Source organism: Pantherophis guttatus, chromosome 3 (genome assembly GCF_059756535.1).
Source record: "Pantherophis guttatus breed Tessera chromosome 3, ASM5975653v1, whole genome shotgun sequence".
NCBI classification, from domain to species: Eukaryota; Metazoa; Chordata; class Lepidosauria; order Squamata; family Colubridae; genus Pantherophis; species Pantherophis guttatus.
Window position 1 is genome coordinate 93269964 of NC_142065.1, and position 27345 is coordinate 93297308.

The following is a 27345-nucleotide window of genomic DNA, read 5'->3' on the forward strand; positions in this document are numbered from 1 at the left end:
CCAGCCAGAGGTGGTATTTGTTGGTTCTCTGAACTGCTCAAAATTTCTGCTACCAGTTCTCCAGAACCTGTCAGAACCTACTGGATTTCACCCCTGCATAATTGGATTGAAATATGTCACATACAAAGGACATTTCCTTATGGCACCAGAACTTTGAATGGCACCCAAAAACCTACTAGCATACAATGCAGTACTAACAACAAAGATACAATATAATATCTTTACAGCACCCAGTACTAGCTAATAGGCAGGTTGCTGAATTTTGTACCAACAGTATAATCTCCAAGTGGTTCTCAAAGGTTGTCCCATGTGGAGAGTTGCAGTAGCCCAAATGAGTAGTCATCAGGACATAATAACAACTGCATGCAAGATCCACCAACCCAACTCCAGACAAGGCTGCAATTGACATGCCAATTGAGTTTTCCCTGCCCATTCAGCAGGAGTCCAGAAAGAGCACCCACACAACCCGGTCATTCAATTGCTCCTCAAGGATACTTCTCCTCTAGGAAGTAGTACAGCTATTCTATTTTGCTTAGGCTCCACGATTTCAGTAACATCACCTACTCAGCCTGGGTTGGCAATATATAATATGATGTCCTCTATTGACAATATTGCTTCCCAACTAATGGATGACCACTCCTAGCAGCTCCATGAAGATGCTATTGAAGCGGTGTTCTAATATCTAAGGGGCTGCCATAAGGAAGAGGGTTCAATCTATTCTCCAAGGTACCTGAAGGCAGAACAAGAAGCAATGGATGGAAACTAATCAAGGAGAGAACCAACCTATTTATTTTTCCTTGGTCATCCTACACAGCAGATAGTTCGCTTCTTTTTTATAGTGTTTACTAAGGAGGGAGGCAGGGCTGTTTAAAGTCAAACCAGGTGCATGGTCCTTTATCACAGCACATTGGTGGAAGTTACTGTTATTTTCTCAAGTTTGGGTTCTTTCCTTATTGAGAGCAAGCATCCCCCCCCGAAAAAATCCCTACAGAGCCAGAAAAATACTGATTCAGCAATTGAAACAAGCCAATATCATGGGGATAGTAAATCTGGAGCCCCAAACTGAAACAGGAGTGTACTTGGAGGGCCCCTAAGCTAAACACCATGTTTTACAACTCACAGTTTGCAGTGTTATTGTATTAACCCAATACTGCAAGACAAAACCTCAAGCATATTACAAGTTAGAGTGATATCTGTAGGAGAAGCAATAGCAGAAAGGGTGGAGTTAAAAGAGGAATCAGCCTAGAATCCCTATGTAGCCACAACAAACTAACCAGGTGCTGATGGTTAGTTGAGAAGATTCCTGTGCATAAGCTTTCAAAAAGAAATCTATTTAATTAAAGATTTACACATGGACCTGGTCTTTCGTGCCTGATAATATCTGAATGTGGCCTGAATACAGTCAGAACAGTCTGATTACAGAACATTCAAACCTACTAGTATTCCATACACATATTTCTGTTCCCTTTTCCTTAATGTGCACTATTCCTGATTACAGGAAGGGAAGGCAGAAATGCAATGCAGTTAGGACCCAACCCTAAAACTAATCTTAAGACCTCAAACAGCAGCCTCCCTTATTTGTTTTACAACTTCCCCAAGTGACTTCCAGTGGGATTGATGCTACTTATTGCAGCAACCTTTTCTTCTTCCTACCTTGTTTCCTCCAAAATAAGACATCCCCTGATAATAAGCTCAATTGGGCTTTTGAGCCGATGGCAATAAGGCCAAGCGCTTATTTCAGGGTTCAAAAAAATATAAGACAGGGTCTTGTTTTCAGGGAAACACAGTACATTTAGAATCATTTTACAATTTCAGATGCTCCTTTATATGCAGTCAAGAAATACAGTGTTCTTTTTAACCCAATATGGTGTCCTTTTTCAATTAATCCAAGTAATTAATACATCCACAAATTGCTTACTGGAAAGACAATTGAGGCCACAGTTCTAAAATTAGTGAGAGAATCACAGGAATTCTATGAAGGTGCCAGAAAGAAGGAAGGGGAGAAGGTGTTTAAAATCAAGTTTTTATTTTTTGGTTTTTTGATTTTTAAAGGCAACCTTATCACCCTAAATAGTAAAGGGCTAAGAATTATTTATTTATTTTATTTTATTTATTATAATTTGTCAAACAGGAACAAAAACAGGAATAATATAAAAATACAATAACAGGGACAATAGGCACGTTAGTATGCTTATGCACACACACCTCTATGGACCTCTTAAGTATGAAGTGAGGTCCACAGAAGTCAATTTGTGACTAAAACTGAAAATTTGTAGCTGAGACAACTGAATCAGGTAGAGCATTCTAGACTTTGAGAACTCTATTACAAAAATCATATTTTTTACAATCACATTTAGAATGATTTACATTGAGTTTAAAGCAGTTGCTTGCACGCATATTATTGTGATTAAAACAGAAAAAATCATTTACAGGTAAAACATTACTATGTACAATTTTGTATGCAATACCTAAGTCTGACTGCAAGTGATGCAGTTCCAAGTTATCCAAACCAAGAATTTCGAGCCTAGTAGCATAGGTAATTCTATTAATTACAGAAGAGTGCAAAACTTTTCTCGTAAAATACTTCTGAACCCGCTCGATTGTACTAATGTCAGATATATGGTAGGGATTCCAAACAGTTGAACAATACTCTAAGATTGGTCTAGTGTAAGTTTTATAAGCCCTAGTTAGCAATACAATGTTTTCAGAAAAGAAGCTTCATAGAATTAAGTTTACAACTCAGTGCTTTTTTAGCAATGCTGTTACAGTGAATTTTGGAGCATGGATCATCAGAGATAAGTACACCTAGGTCCTTAACAAAGTGAAGGTCATCTGCTAGATCAATACCACCTAGCTTATACTTGACATTCTGATTACATTTACTAATATGTAAGACAGAGCATTTATTAATCGAAATTTGAAGTTGCCAAATGGATGATCATTCAGACACATAGTCAAGATCACTTTGCAAAACAACAGAATTATCTGTAGTATTAAATAATTTTACGTCATCAGTAAAAAGGATGCAATTTCTTTTAAGTTGACCACATAAATTGTTAATATAGAGCAGTGATGGCTATCCTTTTTGCTGTCACGTGCCAAAAGCGGAGGGAGCACGGGAGGGGTTGTGTGTGTGCATGCCCACACCCACAATTCAATGCGCCCCACCCCCTGCTCATGTGTGCATGACCCCCCCATGCTTTCCCCGCTTTTGGAATGTGATGGCACGGTGGGCTAGGTAGGCCCATTTTTCGCCCTCCCCAGGCTCCAGAGGCTTTCTTGGAGCCTGGAGAGGGCAAAAATGGCTTTCCCCACCCCCAGAAGCCCTCTGAAGGCTGGAAACAGCTCATTCCCTGACTTCTGGTGGGACAGGAAGGCCTGAAAATCAGGTGGCTGGTGCGTGCATGCACGCTGGAGCTGAGCTAGGGCAACACTCACATGCCCACAGATATGGCTCCCAATGCCACCTGTGGCACATGTGCCATAGGTTTGCCATCATGGATATAGAGCAAGAAAAACGTGGGACCTAAAATGCTGCCTTGCGGAACACCACTGTTAACTGACACAGGATTAGACAGCGAGTTCCCTATTTTGACTTTCTGCAGTTTATTACACAAGAAAGCAGCAATCCACTTGTGCAAAGGTCCAGTAATGCCATAAGAATTTAATTTCAACAGCAGTTTATCATGTACTACTGTATCAAAAGCTTTATAAAAATCTATGTAAATTGCATCTACAGCTTTACCTTGATCAAGAGGTGTAGTCCAGATATTTTTACAGTGCAAAAGTTGTAAATTACAGGATGAGTTTTTTCTAAAGCCAAACTGTCAGATAGCAAGTTATTTGTCCCTAAGTGGTGAACGATGTAGTGGTTTATGATTGATTCCATAACTTTGCATGTAACACAACACAAAGAAATTGGTTTATAATTTTCAACTGTACTAGGGTCACCCTTTTCAAAGATTGGTATAACTATAGCTGATGACCATAGATTAAGCAGAGAATTAGTTCGAAATGATACTTCAAAAATTGTACACAAAGGTTCAGCTAAGACAGTAGCAAGCTTTTTCAAGAAAAAAAGCACATAATACATCTGGACCTATGGGTAGCAATGGCTTTAGATTACATAATGCTAGTTCAACATTATCTACTGTATATTTAATATTCAGCAATTTGTTACAACTATTTGTGGTTCGACTTGTGAATGAGGGACTACAACCATTGCTATCCACAAAAACTGAACTAAAAAATGTATTGAAAAGATTGGCCTGACCAACATTGTCATTACAATCATCCCCATTTTGCCCTTTTAAAGGTGGAATCACTTGTGAGTCTTTAAGTTTTGAGTTTATGAAGTTGTAGAAGGCTCATGTAGAGTTTGAGTTTAACAGCTTTTCCTCCTGTTTACAGAAATAATTTGTGCATTTGTCTTTAATTTGACTACATAAAGCTTTGTAGCGGCTTTTGAAGTTGGCAACGTAGCCTGTCTTGTTGTTCCACCAAAGAAATGTTTTTTTAGATTGTAATTTTCTTATTGCCTTGGGTAATTTATTCTTTATAACTTCTTTGGTTTTTCTTGGTACGTATAAATGTATAGCTTGATTAATTTCAAGCAAAAAAATGTTATAAAAATCTTCTACATTTTTACAACCTGAAAACAAATGGTGCCAATTTAAAGATGTTAAATCAGCAAGTATTAAATTATAGTTTGCTTTTTCAAAATTATAATTTGAAGAACAGTCATTAAGACCCAGTTCAGGAGGATGCAGATTAATACAAAAGTCAATCGTATTATGATTGCTGTTAGAAAAGGGTCCTTTAACATGTAAACCATAAATTAAATTTAAGCTATTACAAAGAATTTGACCTAGACAATTGTTAAGACTAGTGTTGTCAAAACCTAACTGCTCTAGCCCCAAAGTTGTAACAGCATTGTAAAAAGTTACAAGTTCATTTGTTTAAGGCCCAATTAATTAATGGCAAATTAAAATCACCAAGAAGAACAAAAGGATGTGGGCAAGGAGCCGCCCAGGTTAATAGTTCAATTAACTTATTCATATGGCCAAGATCACAATCAGGGGCTCTGTAGCATAACAAAAAGAGAACTGTAGTATTTAGAGTCAGGCCACAGACAATGGACTCTGAGAAAGCAAGCTCAGGAGTAACATTAATCTTTTTCAATCCTAGGGACTTTTTATTAAAAAATTGCAACACCACCATCTCTGCGATTTTCACGGTCAGACAGAAAAACATGATAATCATTTGCGGTAAAAGAAGTGTCTAGAAAAGATGCTTTCAAGCAAACAAAAATGAGGTAGAAAAAAGACATGTTCAAGAGCAAAAGCAATTCAGACATTTTGTTTGAGAGGCTTCTTGCATTAAATAATTTACACATTAAACCAGTAGGAGTGGACCTTAAGGAAATGGGGGTGTATGTGCATACCTAATATTGGTGGACAGGAACACGAATGTTAGGGTGTGGGCCAATGTTCTTACATTTAATACGGTCAGCACAGTACTCAACATATAAATCTGTTTCACTTTTGTCCAAACATTCTTTAAGTTCTGCACAGAGCTCTCGGGCACAGATACATTGTAGGATGGACAAATCAGGCCGCAAATGTAATTTCTTGTGGTCTACGCTGCTTTTGGCAAATGAATTTATCATGGATATGAACTCCCGATTACAGGCTTCACTCTTGCAAACTACTTTGCAAAAATGCAGTACCACTGAACCTTTGTTATTCTTATACTTCTTATATTCTACATGGAAAATTTCTACAATTTTGTTGGGTGTAATGGTCGATGCCTGGAAACTGCTGATAATGCCGCACACCCTGGTGATGTGATATCAAATTAATCAGAGTTGTCCAATCTGAATAAGATCACGTTTGGTCATTTCTTTTCTCTCAATTGTGTCTTTTATGAGGAACGAGATGTGGTGCAAGGGTTTAACAATGTCCTGTGACTTAGGTCAGCGATTTAAATCGGAATTGCAGGAAATTGATGGTTCACTACTCTGCGTCCTTTCCTTTTCTTTTAAGGCCGTCAAACACGCTTCCATACTGTCAACCCGTTTGGACAAAACAATGAAATTGTCGAATTTAGGCTTGATACTATTGCCAATATTTTGCAGAATCATCAGAATGGGCTAAAATGGATCCAAGTTGGAGTATCAGGGCCTTCTTTGCCCTTATTTGTTGCGAGCAGCAGTAAAATGAATGCTGTATGCTAAATCAGGATATGGAACATGTATTCTAAATATTTTTTGGAATCTAGTTCAGGCTTCTATATTGCTTATGTTAAGGAATTGTTTAATTATATCTGTTTGCTTTACACAAAAGTTAGGGTTATGCCACTATTATAGAAATGCATGTTTTTTTCCCACTTTTTATTAAAGAAGAAAAAGAATAAGACAAAACTATAAAAATAATAAAAACAAGAAAAAGAGAAGAATCTCCCCCTTGTGCATATAACAGCTGGTCCTGTATAGATGTGTCCCTGTGTGTGTATGTTTTTTTTAAAACAACAACAACAACAACAACAACAACAACTTATTCAGCAAAAGAATACCAACAGAGATGGATGCTTGTGAAATAATGCAGAGTTTATCTGGCTAGCAGTGACACATGTAACCCTCTGTGGTATCTTCACAGGTACCATTATTATGACATGGATGTGACCAGCAAAAGGGAACAGGTATTTCACAATGCAGACCCATGTATCCATTGCCTATGCAATTGCAGCTATATCTGCATTGCAATAAAAGAAACACAGACATATTTTTTAGTCCATACTACTGATCTGAACAATTGTGCAGTTTTCTCTATCCTGCAGGGGGAAGAAACCCTGCATGGCTAGCAGTGGGCCTCTAGAAATGATCTAATGCAGTAGCAGGGAACATATTTTGCTCTGTAGGACTAGGTTACATTGCTTAGATCACTGGTTTGGGGGCTGCAATGTGTTTATATTTAATGTATTATAAACCACCCTTATTCACTGTTCTGAAGCATCTCTTAAAAACAATACAAATAAACAGTAATAAAAATAAAAGGTATGCAATGCTTTTCCATTGTTTTACACTATTCCCATCAACCCTCAGCTGTCAGGGGAGAGGCAGATTAGTCTTACCAAAATGACTTCAAAATTAGGAAGGAATCTTGGGGCTACAAGTCACTGACCCTTGTTTTAATGGCTGTTTATTGGTAAAGCAAGAGTCTCATTTCTCTGAAGATTTCCCATCTAAGATATTAACTCTCCTTTTTAAAATCCTGTTTTCTTTAGCTAATCTTTTCCAGCACCAGTGAGAAACCTGCATTTCTTTTCTTCTTCTTCTTCTTTTTTTCATTTTACCTATTAATACAATCCATCATTTACACGCTCAACTGTGATGGGTCGCTTCGAAGGTTGATTCTTTGTAATCATCTTTAATGCTTAGGTGAAACTTTTTCCATGTTTTACTAGTCATTCAAAGATGAAATGAAACTCAGAACCCTAGTTTTATTTATTTATCTATTTTCATATTTGTATTTCTAGGCATATTCCTGAATTTGCATCTCATTATCTACAAACATAATCCCTCTTCATTGATCCAACTTCAAGACCAGGCTGAAAGCAAAGCTGCTGCTGAGACTAGCACTGTAAAAAGTAAAAAAAAAAAAAAAAATCTACCAGAATTCCTCTGAGACAATTTGGGGCTTTCATCTATTCCAATTTCCATAAAAATATTCATTAAAACAATACACTGCAGTACATAAAATTAAGGTAGGATATATATTCTTCTGTGACAGGGTGGGAGATTATATATGTAGGTCAGACTTCAGGAAAAGATTGACAGAAAAGAAAACTTCTTAATTTAATTGAAAATGCTCGTTCAGTGGATCCCTTTGAATACAAGGGTTGTATATTTGAGTGCTTTTGGGACTGAAAAATTTGGAAAAACATGGAGGACCAGATCAGACAATACTGTTTTTCTAAACAAAGCCTTTTAGGATTTAAGAAATAGTTATACGCACTACTCTCTAATATATACTTATGCAAATATATTTAAACATACACATACACACACATATTCATATTAAAATTACTGTTACCCCATCAGGTATATACTGTATTAGAAAGGAATAGAATGGCTTGGTTTTCTGCAGCAATAAAAGTCAAGCTATGATTATTTATATCATACTAACTTGGCTTTCTCGGAATAGCTATGTTTTGTGTTGTATTGTGTGTGCGTGTGTGTGTAATTCCATTGAATTTATGTGGTATTATGGTCTGTCTGCTACATCTGTGGTTTTACATGCATAAACACTTGCACAGTTGTAATTAAGTGTGATACAGTTTTTAATTGTTGTGGAAGAAAAACACACTCACACAAGTAGCAGAACTGAAATATGTAATGTACTTTGTATTGTAGTTGTTCAATACTATTAAAGATAGATGAAGTTATACTGAAGAAATTAGTCTCTGGAACAGTGGTAAAAGACATCCTGTTGAAACATCCTGTTCTATACAGAGAACATCTGCAAATAAAGAGCACCATAAAATATTCAAGAGCACTTTGCTGCATTTTGTGTAGTGCCTGCATTAATTTTTTTTCTTTTTTTGCAATTAATGCTCGCTATTTTCTGCATGAGTTCACCAGAGGATTTTGGGACTAGTTGAATGAGTCAAACTGAATCAAGGAGAATATTCATAATAGTCAAAATACTGAATGAGTCAAAAGGAACAACTTGCTAGTGTCCATCTTCTTCTTCCCAAATACTTAACCAAGGAGCTAAGATACTGTACTAGTTTTATTTAAAGATATGCATTGGCCATGGAATCTGAGTGGTGCAGTGGCCTAGAGGTGGAGCTCTTGCTTCAGAATCAGCTGTGAGTTCGATCCTAGGTAGCAGTTGATATTTCTCTCTCTGGGCACAATGAGTAAATATCAGCTGCAAACTCTGCATTGGCAACAGGAAGGGCATCTGGCCAGTAAACACTCAGCTCCATTCAGTTGCCCCAACTCCACCCCGATGCAAGGGATTATAGGGTCATTAAAAGACAAAAAATAAAAAAAATGGCCATGGAATCTCTTCCAGCATGTTATAATTTTTTTATAATCTCCTACCTACCATCTGGATTCCAAAATTGCTCTGCCAAAGATAATGACAAAACAATTTGGATTTTTGAGAATCCACATATTCCACCGTGAGTGCATGTATAAAGCTGCATTTTTTTTATCTGCTAAGAGCAGAAACCCTGACCTTGTCACCAGAACCATTACTTCAGTAGACAACTTGATTATCTTCCTCGTACAGCAGCATAAATAAAACCTATTGTTTAATATAACCAGAAAAGGGTACCTTATCCCAGTGTGATGTCTGGTCTCTTCTGATAGGACAATGCACCTGATTTACATTTTGAGGCTTGCATTCCCAATGAGACCCTACCTTTAGTAAAACCATCATTTCTATTTTGAGGTTCTCCTTATTTATGTAATTAATTGGCACACACACCAGCACACTCCCACACACAAGAGGAAGAGAAAGAAAGGAATCATTAGCGGAAATTTCAGGTTTGCGCGATGCAATATTAGAGGGAGACATGAAACAAAATGGAGGAAAATGGGAAATCAGGTTTTGAAAAGTGCCTTGATTATTTCAATTTAAAATGTATCCTTGATTATATAAAGCAGCAATATATATATGTGTGTGTGTATATTTTAAATGCAGCTATTTTGGAAAGCTTCCATATTCATTGATAGATGTGGTAAACATGGGTTTGGGAATTTGGGCTTTAGTAATACAGCCTACAAGTGGTATGTTACAGGTTTAAATATTTCTCAATATTTAAAAAACCAGGTAGAAAATCCTAAGATTTTATGCAGTTACAAACAACCAGCTGCAACTACTGTACTAGAATTCATTTTTCCACAGTTCAGCAATCCACTATTGTACATTTGGGGTTTTTTAACTTGAAATCTGTATGATGCCTAAGATGAAATCAAGAATAGCACCATGCTCCAAATTCAAAAGGGGAAAAATTTTCCGAGCATGAGGGTTCCGTTATGTCACACCTTTCAACAAATCCTCTATTCCTCGAGTGATTCAGCTTCTGCTATGCAATACCAGGAAAAGAAGTATTTAGGTACGTACCCTCATACTCAGAATCACCTTTTCTCCTTTGAAACTGGGTCAGTGCACAGCCTTACTAAAGTTTCTTTTGAGTTGAACTCAAATCCTGTTGATTTCATGGATGCATCCATATTGTCTTCCTGATGGCTGTATGGAAGTGGTTCTCTTATTATCTCCTTTCAGAACAGTTGTTGGCTATCGAGTCTAAACTACAAGTGCTGACATTTTTTAGTCCAGTCCCCAGTGGTTTTCAAGTTCAGTGAAATTGAGACAGTTGTTGCATTTATGATATCTGCAATTGGCTTAATTCATGCCAGTTTATGCCTTTCTCTATTGATGATTCCAATTTCATGATTGTAGCCAAAACTCAATCTCCCTTCCCCCCATTGATAGACCCGATTGCTTCTTGTCGGATGCAAAGGTTTCAGAGTTTTATTTATTAAGTAACTCATGAGACTGTTACCTGTGTTACATATTATATACATATTACATATTCAACTAATCTTCATTGATAACATTGCAAATGTGATGAAATAATCCATGTTCAAACTGAAAGAGACTTAATGAGCTAAACTGTTGGGTCTGAATTATAGATCTTAAATAGATAAAATGGATCTTTAATACTAAACTGTTGAAATAAGAATAAGGTTGGTTTGGTTTCTGGCTATTCAGGTAGTCCTTGACTTACAACCACAATTGAGCCCAAAATTTCTGTTGCTAAGTAAGACATTTGTTAAGTGAGTTTTGCCCTGTTATAGGACCTTTCTTGTGACAATTGTTAAGTGAATCACTGCAGTTGTTAAGTTAGTAACATAAGTATTAAGTGAATCTGGCCTCCTCCTTGATTTTGCTTGTTAGAAGGTCACAAAAGGTGATCACACATGACCCCAGGACACTACAACCATAAATATGAATCAGTTGTCTGAATTTTGATCACACAGCCATGGGGATGCAGCAACAGTTGTAAGTATGAAAAATGGTCATAAGTCACTTTTTCCAGTGCTGTTATAATCTCAAACAGTCCCTTAAAGGAACTGTTGTAAGTTGAGGACTATCTGCATTTTCTAATTCATCCAAATTCCAGTTGCAATTAGAGAATCAAAGTCCAGTCACAAAATCCACATGTTTATCTACATGACCTACAGGTGTTTTTAGAAAGTTAGGTGGAACAACAAAAAAAAAGTACTTGGCATCTGCTGTAAACAAGTTATCCAAATACATGATAGAATCTATGCACTGCCCCCCCCCCAATTGAGGCATGATTGACTTGCACATTCATCATTGTTGATGGGATATTTTTCACCAAGGAAGCCAACTGGGCAGGAACAGTAATAGCCACCTAGAGTATCATGACAGGCTCCATCATTCAGACAAGGCTCTGACAAACATTCATTGATTTCTAGTTCACAGTTGATACCTGCAGTGAAAGTTGAAGTTGAAGACATGTCAAAAGTGCCTGTTCTGAAAATAGATGACAATTTATAGCTTTATACAATGATTTGAAACTTTTGGTTCCCAAATTTTACAGTGATTATTTTTTGTTTCATATCTGGGGGAAGAGGCAGAAATCTAGATTTTAATGAGGACAGAAAGCAGAGCTCTTGTTTTCTAACACTGTTGTCTGTAGAGTTCAGTCACTGACTTACTTCCTTGGAGACAGCTTTAAAATATAACATTATTTTATCCAATGAATCTTCTCTGCTAAGGTTCTGTGACCTGACCAGATTGACACAATTGTTACAATATTTTGAGGATCAGACTCAATAATAAATTCAGAAGTATTTTTCTTCAGTTAAAGAAGAGTTTATTCATAACAGGCATTCTACTTGTTCTGTCAGATTTTTACAGTGAGAAGCAAGCATGAGGTAAAAGCATTCTCTATTTATATCAAAGGGGAGGAGTCAAGGGTGGGGGTGATTACATATGAATACATTAAAGGAGGAGGAATAAATTAACTCTTAATATCCTGTACATATATACATATCTCTTGTTATAGAATAAGGCATTTACTTATGACAAATCCCCCTCTAAATGCCGATTCGATATATAACAATGATTGCATTCGGATTCAGAGCTATATAGTACTTGTAATTTTGATGTCAAGTATTTGTGTTGTTTAGAAGGTAAAGGTTTAGTTAATATATCAGCTATTTGTTCTGAGGTTTCGCAGTGGATTGCTTTAATGAATCCATCCTGAGATAAATGTCTGACGTGTTTAAATTTGATATCTATATGTCTGGATCTTTGACCAATGGCGTCAGATCTTGATATTTCTATAGCTGCCTTATTATCTTCATGTATGACAAATGGTAGTATTGGATTTTTCCAAATATCAGATAATAAATCATTAAACCATACTAAATTATTTGAGGCTTTAGATAAACAGACGTATTCTGCCTCTGTAGTGGAAGTCGCTACTAAATCTTGTTTCCCAGTGTACCAGAATATTGGGCAACCATTTAAAAATAATACATAACCTGAGGTGCTCTTTCTACATTTGATGTCACCTGCCCAGTCTGCATCAGCGTAACTGGTGATAATAGGTTCTTTAATATTATTGGGTTCTAAGAGTAGGCAGAAATCTATGCTGTGCTTTAGATATCTTAGTATTCGTTTGACTGCTTCCCAATGATACATAAGTGGCTTACTTACATGTCTAGATAATAAATTAAGTGGCAGAGCTATATCAGGCCTGGTCCAATTAGATATATACAAGAGAGAACCAATAATTGATCTATACAATGTATTGTTCTCGAATTCAGGCGAAAATTCATCCATATTCCTTAAAAAATCAGTCTGCATAGGAGTATCGCAAGGTTTGGCATCTCTTAAATTGCATTTCTCCAGAAGTTCTATAATTTTATCTCTCTGAGATAATTTGAATCCCTTTCTTGTCTTATTGATTTGAACTCCAAGGTATTTGTTTACCCTTCCTAGCGACTTTAAAGAGAAATGTTCACTTAGTCTGGATACAAATAAGTCTTTCTTTTCTTTATGTTTGCCTATATACAAAATATCATCCACATAGATTAACACAAATTCTAATGATTCACCTTCCTTTCTAACAAAAAAGCAATTGTCTGCAGTTGTGGCTTTGAAATCCATATTTTTAAGCACGCTGACAAGACATTCATACCAACGCTTGCCGGATTGTTTTAATCCGTACAAGCTTTTGTTAAGTAACCAGATCTCATCTCTGTTTGTACATTGGCTATGAGGTGCCCTTACATATATCTCTTTGTCGAGTTTTGCATGTAAGTATGCAGTCTGCACATCATATTGAAAGACATCAAGATTGAGTATAGCCGCTATGACTAAAGCTGTCTTAACACTTTCAGTTCTTACAGTGGGAGAGTATGTGTCAGTGTAATCCTCAGGATATTTTTGAGCGTAACCTTGTGCGACTAATCTAGCTTTATATAATTTATTACCCTCTTCTAAATCTTTGATTTTGAATATCCATCTGGTGCCTATAATTGTCTTGTTCTTAGGTGCAGGGACTGGTGTAAATACACCTAATTCACGCAAGCTGTTCATTTCTTTTGTTATGGCTAATTCCCATTTTTCTTTTTCTTCCATGGGAAGTTTTAACACTTCCTCATATGTGTTAGGTGTTGGTATCTCCTCATTCACACACATTATATAATCCTTATACTTATTAGGTAATTGGTTTCTGTTGCACCTGATTGTTCTTATTGGTATGCTCTCATTATCGTGTAGATATCTTGCTTCCTTTTTGGTTAATGAATCTGTTTTTATCCTGGTGTGGTTACCTGTCCATGTTTTGTTTTTGTCATCATGTGTGTTATGTTCATGTTTCTCTCTTTCTATTCTGTCTTGTTGTTTAATGTTTGGTTTAGTATTTTGGATTATCTCGTTAAGATGTATCTTAGACCAGTTGGCCTGTTCATGAAACACTGCTGTTCTTGAGACTATGAATTTGTTATTACTGTCAATGAATCTATATCCTTTTGTGCCTGTTTCGTATCCCATGAATCTAAGCCTTCTGGATACGTTATCTCCCTTACGCCTTAATTGTTTTGGTATGTGTACGTCTGCTGTAACCCCAAATATGTGCATGTGTGAAATTTTAGGTTTCCTATTGTACATCACTTCGTATGGTGTTTTATTTAGTATGCTAGACCAGGTCCTATTTTGGGTATAGTTTGAATATAGTAATGCTTCTGACCAGAATTGTTTTCCTAAACCAGCATCTTCTAATGTACATCTAATCATGGTTTGCAGTGTCGAGTTTTTTCGTTCTGCTGTACCATTTTGAAACGCAGAAAATGGGCTAGTCGTGAAGTGTAGCATTCCTTTGTCTTTTATCCATTGTGAGAATTCTTTAGACATGAATTCGGATCCCCTATCTGTCATGATTCGTTTTATTTTGATATTGTGTTGTGTTTCTACACGTTTGTAAAATTCTTTGAATTTTTGGAAAGTTTCATCTTTGTGTTTTAAAGTATAAACAAATCCATAACGGCTATAGTCGTCTACAATAGTTAGGAAATATCTTTTTTTGTATGTGATGGATGGTGTTAATGGACCAACCAGATCCATATGTACCAGATCAAAAATTTGGTTAGAGGTTCTTGTTGCCCTTTTTGGTTTTGGGTTAGTTCTGAGTTTTGATGATTTACATACTGAGCATTCTAAATAGTTTTTACAATCCTTTATTTTAACGCCATCAGCATGTTCAATCATTTTTTGTATTACAGGGAAACTTGCATGTCCCAATTTTCTATGCAACATGTGTGCACATTCATCATGAATTGGTTTGCCTATATTGGGCCTTTTGTTATTGTGTGTATCACTAGTGGGTGTGTCTTTGTGATTATAGTGTGTTTTGGGTTCTTCATTGTCATTGTTGTTATTATGTTCACTGTCTATGTTAATTTCGTCATCAGTGTTTGCATTAATGTTATGCAACCATTTATCTTCTGTTACAAGAAAGGGTAGACCCCCTTCGATAATTACACTATTCAATTTAGTCCCATTCTTTTCTAGTATTGCTTTTCCTCCAGAGAAGATTATATTTATGTTGAAATCTTGGCTTAATTTCACTGCACTAAGTATGTTATGTGATATTTCTGGTATCAACAATACCCCCTCTATTTTACCCAAACCAGGTATATTTACATTTCCTTTCCCTATGACTTGAACATTTTCTTGATTGGCTACTCTTATCACAAATTTATCATTTGTGAATGAAGACAGTATTTTCTTGTTATTTGTTGTATGATTAGTCGCCCCTGAATCTATGAGCCAAGCATTATTTTTTGATTTTTGTGTGATGACATCGTTATGTTTATCTAATCCATTTAATGATCCTGATTTCCTATCCCTTGAATTATCTCTATCCTTTCTGCGTTCTCTGTAGTCTGGGGAGTCCCTATATCTGTATCTATCAATAGATGATTGCCTGTCTTGATATCTACCCCTATAGTCACGGTTTTGTCTTTCCCTATGAAACATGGGGCAATCTCCCTTAGAGTGTTTTCTGGATCCACAATTGTAACATTCAATTGTTTTTTGGTGATTCTCTTGGAAGGCTATTCTTTTTGCCTGTCTGTGTTCTGTGTATGTATTGTATCTACTTTTCCTCAAATTATCTTCAGCTATTAACTTGTTTGACAGACTTTCTATGGATAAGTATCCTAGATTGATTGAGTCTAAGTGTGATATGTAGTTATCCCATGATGAATCTAATGAGTTAAGGATAACGCTTTTCATTGTCTGTTCTGATATTATTTCTCCTCTTAGATGTAATTCTGCTCTGATTTTGTTTAAGGATATTAAATGTTCACTTATGGTGGTTCCAGATCTTAATTTGGCTGAAAAGAAATCTTTAGACATCCTAGTGGTTGTTGCTACACTTTCACTGTGAAACAATTTAAACATGCATTGAATTATTTCTGAAACAGTAAGATTATGCTTAATACTGTAGTACATGGCAGGTGATATGCTAGAAATTATTAAATAGAATGCTCTGTGATGCAGGCAGTCCATTTTTAGAGTCCAAGGTCTTTTGGGAGGATTGGTTATAAAAAATAATAAATTTTCTTTCATAAAGACAACCTGAATTTGTTGACACCATTCCTGTAAGTTGATGCCATCAATTCTAAGTTTTGGGAAATCACTGGGTAGATTCCCAATATTATTATTCCCACTACTTACAACTGTGGGTAGTCCATGGTCCTGTAGATGTTGAAAATTGCAGAATGGTGTGGGTATTCTGCTGATGAGCTTGAGAGGTTCTCCTTCTTCATAAAGTTCATTGTAGTTCTCTGTGTTCATCTGCGCATGCGCGTTGGTCATTTCTCTGCTGAAGCCGCTGGGAGAGGTTCTCTTTGCTGTAGCTCCCTCGTAGTGCTCTCCTTCTGATGATTCGTCTGTATCTGTTTCTGACTCTTCAGAAGAATAAATATATTTTTTGTTATTTTTTGTGTTTTTTCGCGCCAGAGTTTTTGAATGTTGCATTCTGATTGGTTCAGCCGTGTTCATTTCTGTGGCCGGTTGAAGAAAAGATGGCTGCCTTTCAAAATTTTGAGCGGGACCTCTGGTCTTGCTTCTGGTCATTTTTTCTTTCGTTGTAGGTTCGCTCACCATTTTTGTATTTTCGGGTTTGGCTTTTTCAATGTCTTTTTCTCTCGCTGCTCTGTTTTCTTCCAAGAAGCCTCGGAGTTCCGCGATGAGTTTGTGGTCATCTTTTTGACTTTTTATTAGCCTCAGTATCTCCGATCTGAGGTCTTTGTCTTTTATTTCGTTCTCTTCTTGGTTGTCGGTTTCATCTGCTGTTTCTTCGATGTCTGTGGTGTTATCTTCAGATTCTTTGATTGTTATATTTATTGGTTCGTCGATCATTTTGTGATCTGTTTTTGTTTCTTTATCATTTGCCCTGGTGTTGGGTCTTTCTTTTTTGTTCTTGAGGTTTTCTTTCTTAGGCATGTTGGATTTTATTGAGTCAGTTCAACCATCGACTGCTACCAGTTTGTTACAATATTTTGAGGATCAGACTCAATAATAAATTCAGAAGTATTTTTCTTCAGTTAAAGAAGAGTTTATTCATAACAGGCATTCTACTTGTTCTGTCAGATTTTTACAGTGAGAAGCAAGCATGAGGTAAAAGCATTCTCTATTTATATCAAAGGGGAGGAGTCAAGGGTGGGGGTGATTACATATGAATACATTAAAGGAGGAGGAATAAATTAACTCTTAATATCCTGTACATATATACATATCTCTTGTTATAGAATAAGGCATTTACTTATGACAACAATATTTTAAGGGAGATCCACAATGAGGACCAATAACAGCAAAATGCTGGGTGTGATCAGAAAATTAAGTTCCTCCACTTTTTCATATATAAAGGGGTGGGTTTTGATTGCTTAGTTATTTCCAAATTTTCCACATCGTTTACCTGCTCAAAGAAATCCCTATATGCAGGTCAAAATGTATCAAATGTGTTTAATTCTTAGCGTGTATTAGATCCTTAGATTCTTAGCATGTATCTTAGATCTTTAGCAGAAAATGTTCATTGTGGTACACATATGAACAAGGCTACTAACCTAGTTTTCTACATATTGTGTGAAAGCTTCAGCTGAAACAAAAACAGTAAAGCTCTTCTCGTGATAATAATGGCTTATGGATTGTGACTTGGAAGATAACAGGATTATATTGTAAAGAACATTAATGTATCCTTGAAATGAATGATGGAAAAATAAATACATTGTGTGTCTATAAAACTGTAAGAAAAGAGAAGGATGTAACAGATCAGAATGAAGGTGGCCAGATCTTATATAGTAAAGCTGATGAATACCTACAGCGAAGTAAAGGATGTAGATTTAATTCTGAATGATGATCTAAAATGTATGTCAGAAAGTATGAGAAAAATTAAGGAAGTATCCTACTTTTTTTTTTTTTTTTACTAAAGGTATATTTCTACAATCCATGTTTAGCCAAGATGTTAATTCATTTGACTTCATCAAATCATTAGGACAGGGATGGTAGGCACGCTGGTTTCCTTACAGACCTCTTAGGAATGGGATGAGATCTACAGTAGACAGTCTAAGGTTAAAGTTTTAGGGATTTGGGGAAGAAACCACAGAGTCAGATAGTGCATTCCAGGCGTTGACACCTCTGTTACTGAAGTCGTATTTTCTGCAGTCTAGTTTGGATTGGTTTACCTTGAGTTTGTATATAAGAAGTACTTGTGGTAATATTATCAGTGTGCGGGTTGGTGATGTGGATATATGTCTAAGCAACAAATCCCCAATGATTTTGCTGCAAATGTCAGATTGTTTGTATGATGCAACAAGCTATAAAAAAATATTAAAGACCAAAGTAGTTGTATTTGACAAGAAAAATGGAGTGAATAATTACAAGTTACACATACATTGTGAAAAACTAGAGCAAGTAGATAAGTTTTATACCTTGGTAGAATGATTACTAAAGATGAAAAATATGAAGAAATTTTATGAAGTGCAAACACTAATAGAAAAGCAGTATTATGTGATTTCTTGCAAGAAATGAATATTTACCAAATGAAGCAACAATTGCTATGTATAATAATGTTCTTCAGCTCACTTTGTTATACGCAAGTGAGAATTGAGTATGCAAGGAAAAACTGAATAAGGTGGGAGTGGGATGCTTAACAAGTGTATGTGATAAAACTAGATGTGATAAGGTTAGGACTGAGTAATGCTGAATTAATGTGGACTAAGAACAGACGTGAGTGACGAAAGAAATGCATTGAGATGGTTTGATGAGAGAAAAAATGAATGTTGACTTGCAAAACAAACACATGTAGGAAGAGTGAACTTATTGAGATGGAAAAGTAAAGTTAGTGAAATCCTGAAAAACAGAGGCAAAGAAGTTTTAAAAATAGCAGGCAATGCATGATGTGATATGAATGAAGCGAAAGCAAGGATTTTGGTTGCAAAGAAAATAATGAAGAAGCATTGTGAAAATACTTGATGTAAACTACTTTTAGCAATGTTTCCTTTTCTTATCTAATATCTTAATTTCTTTTGCTATTTCTTACTTCTTTTCTGATTCTGCATAATACTGCTTACCCTAAAAGGGAGTTGTGTGTGATTCATCTTCATTTTTCCCCTTGAATAACAAGTTGTTTTATCTACTCATCATTGAAATCTTTTTTTCATAACAAACAACAATCCAGGTCTTTAAATTCAAACTGCTGAAATAACCCAAGAGGCCACTTGGATTTGACATTATTCTTTATATAAATTGCTTGACATGCAATTTAAGATGCTAATGGGTTAATCCTTCTTATGTCTATTTTCCTGAAGAGCTATGCTCTTTTCAGGCATTTGTTTGTGCTGTTTGTTTTTTCTAGTAATGCAAACAACAGGAAAACAGGGCACCAGGTTTTGGTATGAAGCTATCATACCTGGATTTGCTACAAATATCAACATTTATCACTGAATGTAGTAAACTTTGGCTACTTAGTAGAATACATTTCTCTGGTTGTACCAAAAAGTTGCACCAGGCTGGTTTGTTAATATATGGAATTTTTCAATAAATATGATTTTAAGAAGTTGCATCAGGCTCAGTTTCATCATGGCTGTTTCCTTGGTATAACTAGCTAATGAATTCCATTGAGTCAGCCATTCCAACTATGCCATAAGGCAGAGTGAAGCAACTGTCTCAAGTGACATACCTGGTAATCTCTGGCAATCCTTCTGAGTTCCCACCTGTAAAGTACAGCTACGTGTACTACATGCCTTGTCTTCTAGACTCTACATTTGTCTAGTATCTCAGATGCAATGGAGGACACCATTGCCAATGAAATGCAGCTCAGTTGCTAGTCCTCTCTAGAAGATAATTCTGTAAAGGTGAATGAGATCTTATTTGATAAAATATCACCTACTTTCCAGAGATAAACTGGCTTTAGATATTTCTATACCATGAGCACAATATATCATACTGTTACATGATTTGGATCAAAGCATGGGCAAAGGGTAGTTGGATAATGGCATAAACATCAGAGGTGTGCGAATCGGCTGAAATTTGATTCATAATTGAGATTTGAAGGCATGAAGATTTGATATAATCCAATTGAAGATTTGATTCAACAAAATATTCAACCATAGCCTATAAAATGTCAAAATAACTGCAACTATTTCAACTTTGAACAGAATGGGATGAAAATAGCAGGCGGATCCTTTACTGAACAAAGTGTCATCTGGATAGATGAAAGTTTTATAACAAAAAGCTTCTGAAATATGTTCCCCCACCACTTCAATTATGTCTTCTGGGAAAGATAAAATAAAAATTATGAAAGGACAGTACTCCTATCTCCAAAGTGTCCAACAAAGAGCTTATAAAAATGTAGAAAATGTCCTAATCCAATTTTTAAATAAAAATGTTAAGTATTTAAAGTTGAACTAACTCTTACAAAAGAGTTCACCTCCACTAGCTTTTCTGAGTTTACAAACATGATTAATTTACTAGAGATTAACAGGAATTATATTGCAGATCATTTGGCGGACTCGGTTAAGGAACAACAATGAAATACATGGATTTGTGGAAATTCCAAGGATTATACAGGAAAGAGGAAATCAAACTTTTCAAAAGAGTAGCAGAAATTCTTTTAAACCTCTTGCTATCTCTGCAGGTGAACCTGCCTAAACAATTCTAACAGAAAACTAAGAAATAAATAGAGGAGCAGAATTCCTCTAAGCACTTTGACAAGGAGAGTTTGTAGAGACGATGATGAAATTCATTGGCAGCCGCACATGTCAATATCAGCAAACACGTTATACTGTTCATTATCCTTTCCAGTCTATGGATAGAAAAATATTATAATCTTTGAATTGATGAAAACCAAGAAAGAGTATTATATTATTATCTAAGAGCAAGAACAGTTTGACAGTAGAGCTGATTACCAAGGGAAGGGGTGAGTTTCTATTCCATGGAAGAATTCAATAAGGGCTGGACAGTCAAATGTTGTGAAAACATTAATTAAAATTTATTCTTAGAGTTGAGGGATTAATTCAGTTTCCCAAAATGTCCTTCCAACTTCATGAATCTATGAAATTCCAAATCACTTTTAACTTTCCAGAGTTATTCAAAGCATTCCAACGAATTCTGTTCAGGTTGAAGGTTGAATTCATTTATTCAAATGGAGATAGTCCACTGATGAGTGTGATGTTTCCCCGGCATATTGTGAAATGTGAATGGTGTGCATGAAATACCATAAAAACTGCTTCACACAGGTTTTGCATGAATATTTTTAGAGATACATGTTCTCTTGTTCCTCCCAAAGAACATGCTTTATTCTCAAACATGTGTGCAAGCAACTATATAATCAGACCACCACACTATTAATGAAAAAGACCTCTAGACATACATATCATATTCTTTGCCCCGAGACAATGGGCAATATATTTAATCCTGAGAATTGTTCTCATGTCACAAAGTGTACAGAATCCCCATATTTTACAATTGCTGAAACAATTTGAAGTTTAAAAAAAGAATAACAAAAAGATTATACTGAGGAACAATAGGCAAATCTCAAGGGTGGGAGGGATATGTTTCTCAATAAAATTGTCATAAGTAACAGGTTTTTATATACACACACACAAATACACCCACACACACCAAACACTGTCTAGTGACCGTAAATCTGTCAGGACTTGTTAACAGCAGTTCCCTGTGAACATTTGATAACACAGTGACAATAATAAATGAACTGTGTATATAAATCTCAGAACAATCATATTAAAACAAATATACCCTCCTCGCTCCCCACCCCCACCTTATCATTAACATGAAACTACGGCTTGTTTTTGCTGTGCTGGATCAGGCCATTGGTCTGTCAAACCAATAACTTGCCTTAGGCTACTGAGCAAAAGGCGCTTTCCATCTGTAAAAATGTAGCCACTGCAATGATTATATATACACTGCAATGGAAAATATAATACAGATACAGACATACACATATAAAATACATACACAATTATGGGTATGGGTATGTGTACATGTACATATACACATATGTACATGTACATATATGTGTACATGTATATGACTTGGATTATTTTAAGTCAGAAATTGCATGTTGATAATAAATGAAGTAGCAGCATGGGAACTTGGGCAAATAATTATGTGGCGGCCTCAAGTTCCATCTATAAACTGAACAATAGTCTACCACCTACTCCCTGTTAAGAAAAGAATAAGATGAAGAAAATTGTCACCTAATGACCTCCTGCAGATAAAATAGCCTTTGTCTCCGGTTATTCAAACAGAAGTAGTAAGTGTAATACAACCAGGGCCGGATTTAGATGAAAAGAGGCCCTAGGCTATTCCACTTATGAGGCCCTTTCACCTATAGTGAAAGTGTAATTTTAATTATTTTAATTTTGCTAACAATTTGAATGTAGGCCCCTCTTGATCTTGAGGCCCTAGGCTGAAGCCTAGTTAGCCTATAGGAAAATCCAGCCCTGAATACAACAAAGTTGGAGTGACACCCACCAAAGAAACATTATTAGCCATTTTAAAAATAATAGACTCCGATTTTCAATCTTCAATCTTTCAAGCCACGTTTAATCTCTTAGCTGACACGTTACCTAAGAAAATCCACAGTATTCTTCTGTATAATGCTGACTTTGATAGTCAATACTTTTCTTCAAGGTAGATCTTAACTACACTTCATAGTGCCCCATCAGGAACACAGGAAATTAGTCTCTCTGGAGAATTCAATATTTTCTTCAGATTAACAAATGTTTACATAATGAAACACAATTGTTTTCTATTTCCTATATGTCCAGCGCCAGTTGCACTTCATCAGCTGTCCAACAGAAGCATTATATACACTATAAACTATATTCACTCTTCCCTGTGATTCAGGCATACTAAGCTCGTTTCTTCTAGTCAAAATTACATGAGACATTTCTTAACTCTTTGATGAAGCAGGACAAAAAAAAAAAATTAAAAAATTCATCCAGCAGATCAGTTGCAGAAAACCGTCTGGAGAGCTCACAGAGCAACTTGCAACCCAGAGCCGGTAACAAGAGCATTTGGTTAGCATTACCGTGGTTGATTTATTGCGAGCTCTCAGCATACATATCAAAAGTTATAAGCTTTTTTAACATCCCAGGGAAATGAGATGAGGGTGGATGATTTCCCACTGTGATTCATGGTGTCAGGCTGGGCTAATAGCAATAGGCAAGCTCCCTCTGACTGAGTAAATGAGGATTTTTATTACCAGCAGAGACACCTTGGGAGTTTCATGCAAGATTCCCTCTGGCTCGTGCATTTAACACATCTCACTCACAGCGAGCTGTAGAAAACTAAACAACCACCCGAACAACAGCAGGAGCCGCTGATAAATCATTCTGTTAAGTGGGCTTTAAAACCCACTCTTTTACTATTGCAGGAACAGAAAGCTGCCCTTTATGGAATTATTACTCTTATTATTTTAGGCATGGATGCTAGAAAACTATTCTCCAGTGGGTATCTCAGCACATCTCTTTGGGTTTATATTTTATGGCACGCTTTCTTTGCTGTTTTTAATCCTTCTGACAATTCTGTGCTCATACGGATTCTTGTGCTATACTTCCCTAAACAAAGCTACTGAACTAAAGGAGCCAAACAATAATATAAACTTAAATACAGACAGCATTCCTAGAACGTGCAAGAGGACTAGTGACTGGGAAGAATGCTCTTGTTTTTTCTTTTTTCCTACAGGTGTCTCAACTTGAAATTGTGCTTAAACGGGAAAGAGTAAAAGGCAGAATTGCCAGAAAGGATTTTCATAATGCCCCAGGATTGGCTCAGTTTTCAACTGGATGGAAAACTGCAAACCATGGGAGAAGAAGAAGAAATAGGGGCATTTCTTTTTTCAATGTTTTGCATGGTTGGTACTGTCCTTTCGAATGGCTTAATTTGATTTTAACTATAGCTGAATTAGGGACATGGTGGCTCATGACTAAGATGCTGATCTTGTCGATCGAAAGGTCGGCAGTTCAGTGGTTCGAATCCCTACTGTCGCGTAATAGGGTGAGCTCCCATTACTTGTCCCAGCTTCTGCCAACCTAGCAGTTCAAAAGCATGTAAAAAATGCAAGTAGAAAAATAGGGACCACCTTTGGTAGGAAGGTAACAGCGTTCCGTGGGCCTTTGGCATTTAGTTATGCTGGCTACATGACCACGGAGACATCTTTGGACAGTGTTGGCTCTTTGGCTTTGAAACGGAGATGAGCACCACTCTCTAGAGTCATGAATGACTAGCACATATGTGCGAGGGGAACCTTTACCTTTACCTTTTATAGCTGAATTAAGAAGCAGTCACCCAATTATGATCATAAATATAATGAAACCATCCTAGAAAGATATTATGTATTATTACAAAGTGAATAGTAATTTGAATTTCTTAGCACTACATTTTAGGAATGCTTAAAATCCTAACCTGATCTACCTACTTATTTCAGGGTACTGACCTCTCCTTAGGTTTGCAGAAATTAAATCTTTTAAACTTTCAATTCTACTACACTCCTGGTAGGTAGGATTAGTCAGTAAGCTTAAATGAGAACAGTGTGTTTTTCTTTTTTTAGTAAAGAAGTGTCATATAAATAAAGGTCAATGTGCTTGATTCCAGTGCTTGTAAATACATGAGATTGGAAGAGAAAATATGCACTTGCCTTCCTTTCCTTTCCTTTCCTTTCCTTTCCTTTCCTTTCCTTTCCTTTCCTTTCCTTTCCTTTCCTTTCCTTTCCTTTCCTTTCCTTCCCTTCCCTTTCCTTTCCTTTCCCTTTCCTTCTTTCCTTAATCCCTACATAACCAACTATACAGATGATAGATGATGCTGAATGAATGACAATCAGATTCACAATAAGGATAAACTTATTGTGTAAAAAATTCTTAAAGTTTTAGATAAATAACATTCAGATCATTGCCATGCCCTGTAGGGATGAGAACAGTATGAATGCTACTGTAGAAAGCTTTCTGCATTTTGCAATTGGAGGAAGATATTTTTCTAGGTAAGGTGACTGAAGCAACAAATGCACAAGAAAACCCCTGTTTCCATCTGTGGCACGTTTCATGGTAAATCAGCCAAATGATTGGTCAAATGTTAAAAGGAAAACTGGGGGAGGGGGAGAGTTTGGAAGAAGGACAATACTACTCTTTCTTCCATCTGATGTTCAAGTTTCTCCTCCTGATAAAGGCCACCAGCCCCGCTGAGCAATCCCGAATCCTGTCTGGATGATTTAATTTTCTCTTTTCCCTTTTTAATACTAGTTTTCTTCTTGTTGTTGAATGGCGAGCTTGTCTTCTCCATCATCAAGGAGTTTATTCCTGGGTTGCAGCTATTGCCTTTGGTTTGGCTAACAGAGTCATGTCATGCAGCTTCCTACATACAACAGGAGGTCCAGGTTGAATGTGATCATTTCAGAGCAGCTGTACTGGCAGTTAATGGGCTTTTCCGTCTCTCTCCTTTCTGTCTTTCCTGTGGCTCTGTAGTTCTTCTCATCACTTGCCCTGGACCAAGACACATACTGATAGCAGCAGGGTGGCAGGAAAGCAACACATTTTTTTTAGTTGAAATATTATTTGGTGTCCATATGATGGATCTTAACTGAAGGCAGACATCAAAATAAAGTCTATGCCACTCAACAGAAAAGATCTACTTTTACTTTTTGACATAACTCCTACACTCCTTGACAATTTATTTCCCAGGGGTGGAGAAGAGATGGGATGCAACGTTTACACTCCTGTAAACGCCATCATATTTTTATATACTATGCGTTATCTGCTACCAAGCTCCTTATCTTTCTAGAAATTGCTCGCTAAACTTAATGGAGGGTTATTTGTTTCGATAGTTTTACATGTCAGCTATGTTCCTGATTAAAATTTTCAGGATGAAACCACACAATTCTCCCTGACAACAACATACATTCAGGAATACACTCAGGGCACTTCAGCATGAGGATTTGTGCCAGTATGAAAGCAGGTCCGGACCGTGATATCCCCAGGACATGAGTGGCGTTGGAGAGCTGAGCTGATTTATTTCCTGCTCAGCTGCCTTGCAGCTAAAATGGCTGCAAACTGATTTCCCACCGATGAGAACATTTGCTTTCCTGCTTTTCCTGATTCCAACATTCAGGTCCTGTGAGGTCTCATGGTTCCCCTTTAAGAGTTTAGAGAGATCCTGAAGCACTGGATCAACTGGACTTCAAGGGTTCCTCCCTTCATTCCCCATTTGAGTGAAACGAGGGGAGATTATTTTTGTTGCAACAGCAATTTGGATTTGCCCCCTTTGTTTTTTTTTCACATTTCAAATCAGCAGAAGTGAACTGCTTCTCACAATTTGGGGAATGAAAACAATAATAATATGGAAGGCTCTACTTTCAAAACCTACTTAGCACACGTCCTGTTTTGCTTTCATCCCTTTCTTTCAATACTAGAGTAACTATCTAAGTAAATAGATAGTTGTTCAACCCTTCAGAGACTATGGGATGAATGAGATAATATAATACAAAGGCCCAATTAGATGATGGTGCCAGTGAGGTTCTGGAGGACAAATTTAATGAAATAAGCACAAGGAATGAAATTGAACCAGGTTCATAAAAAACACTGAGCAATTTCAATTTAACTGCTTTTTTTAATCCTTATAATACTATTTTAAATGTATCAGCCTGTGAAATATAGCCTAATAGACTATCTAAGAAAAAAAAAAAAGCTGGCATTTTTGTTGAAAAGAGGCCCAACATCATAACTCCATTAGTTAATGCTATTGATTTCAGTAATGGTGGATAGTGCCCCTTATATACATCAGTTCCAACAATTTTAATGGAACGCACTTGCCAAGAAATTTTGAGTTGCAAGTAAATATCTTCTGCCTTTTCATGTACAGTTGCTGAAATGCAGGAATGGAATATTGAAACAATGTGCAATATTAAGAAATATTATTGGAAATTTCATGGTGAGATTTCACATGATATTGTGTGAAGTGAGGTTAAACAAGAACATTTTGCATTGATCTCCAACTGTGCTTTTTTTCTTGGGATTTGTGAACTTACCCTATCAATGATTCATACTGAACAGTGGTTAGATAATCCTACAGTTTCTTTGACAGGCAAGACAATAATCTAATAGATAGATAAAAATCAAAAGTGAATTTAAGATTCATAGAAATATTCTTATGTGCTGAAAAATATGCAGCTTTGTGAGAGATAAGGCAACGCTTCAGAATGCATAACCAC

At 36.4% G+C, this 27345-nt stretch overlaps 1 protein-coding gene across 1 annotated transcript in view; it reads right to left on the minus strand.

The window, feature by feature from the left end:
• The window catches only part of CRB1 (crumbs cell polarity complex component 1), a 144779-nt gene that overhangs the window by 78416 nt on the left and 39018 nt on the right, over positions 1-27345 (minus strand). The window contains 3 exon segments of the mRNA XM_087890052.1: positions 6618-6752; positions 11320-11360; positions 11363-11532. Coding sequence (XP_087746178.1) covers positions 6618-6752; positions 11320-11360; positions 11363-11532 — 346 coding nt within the window.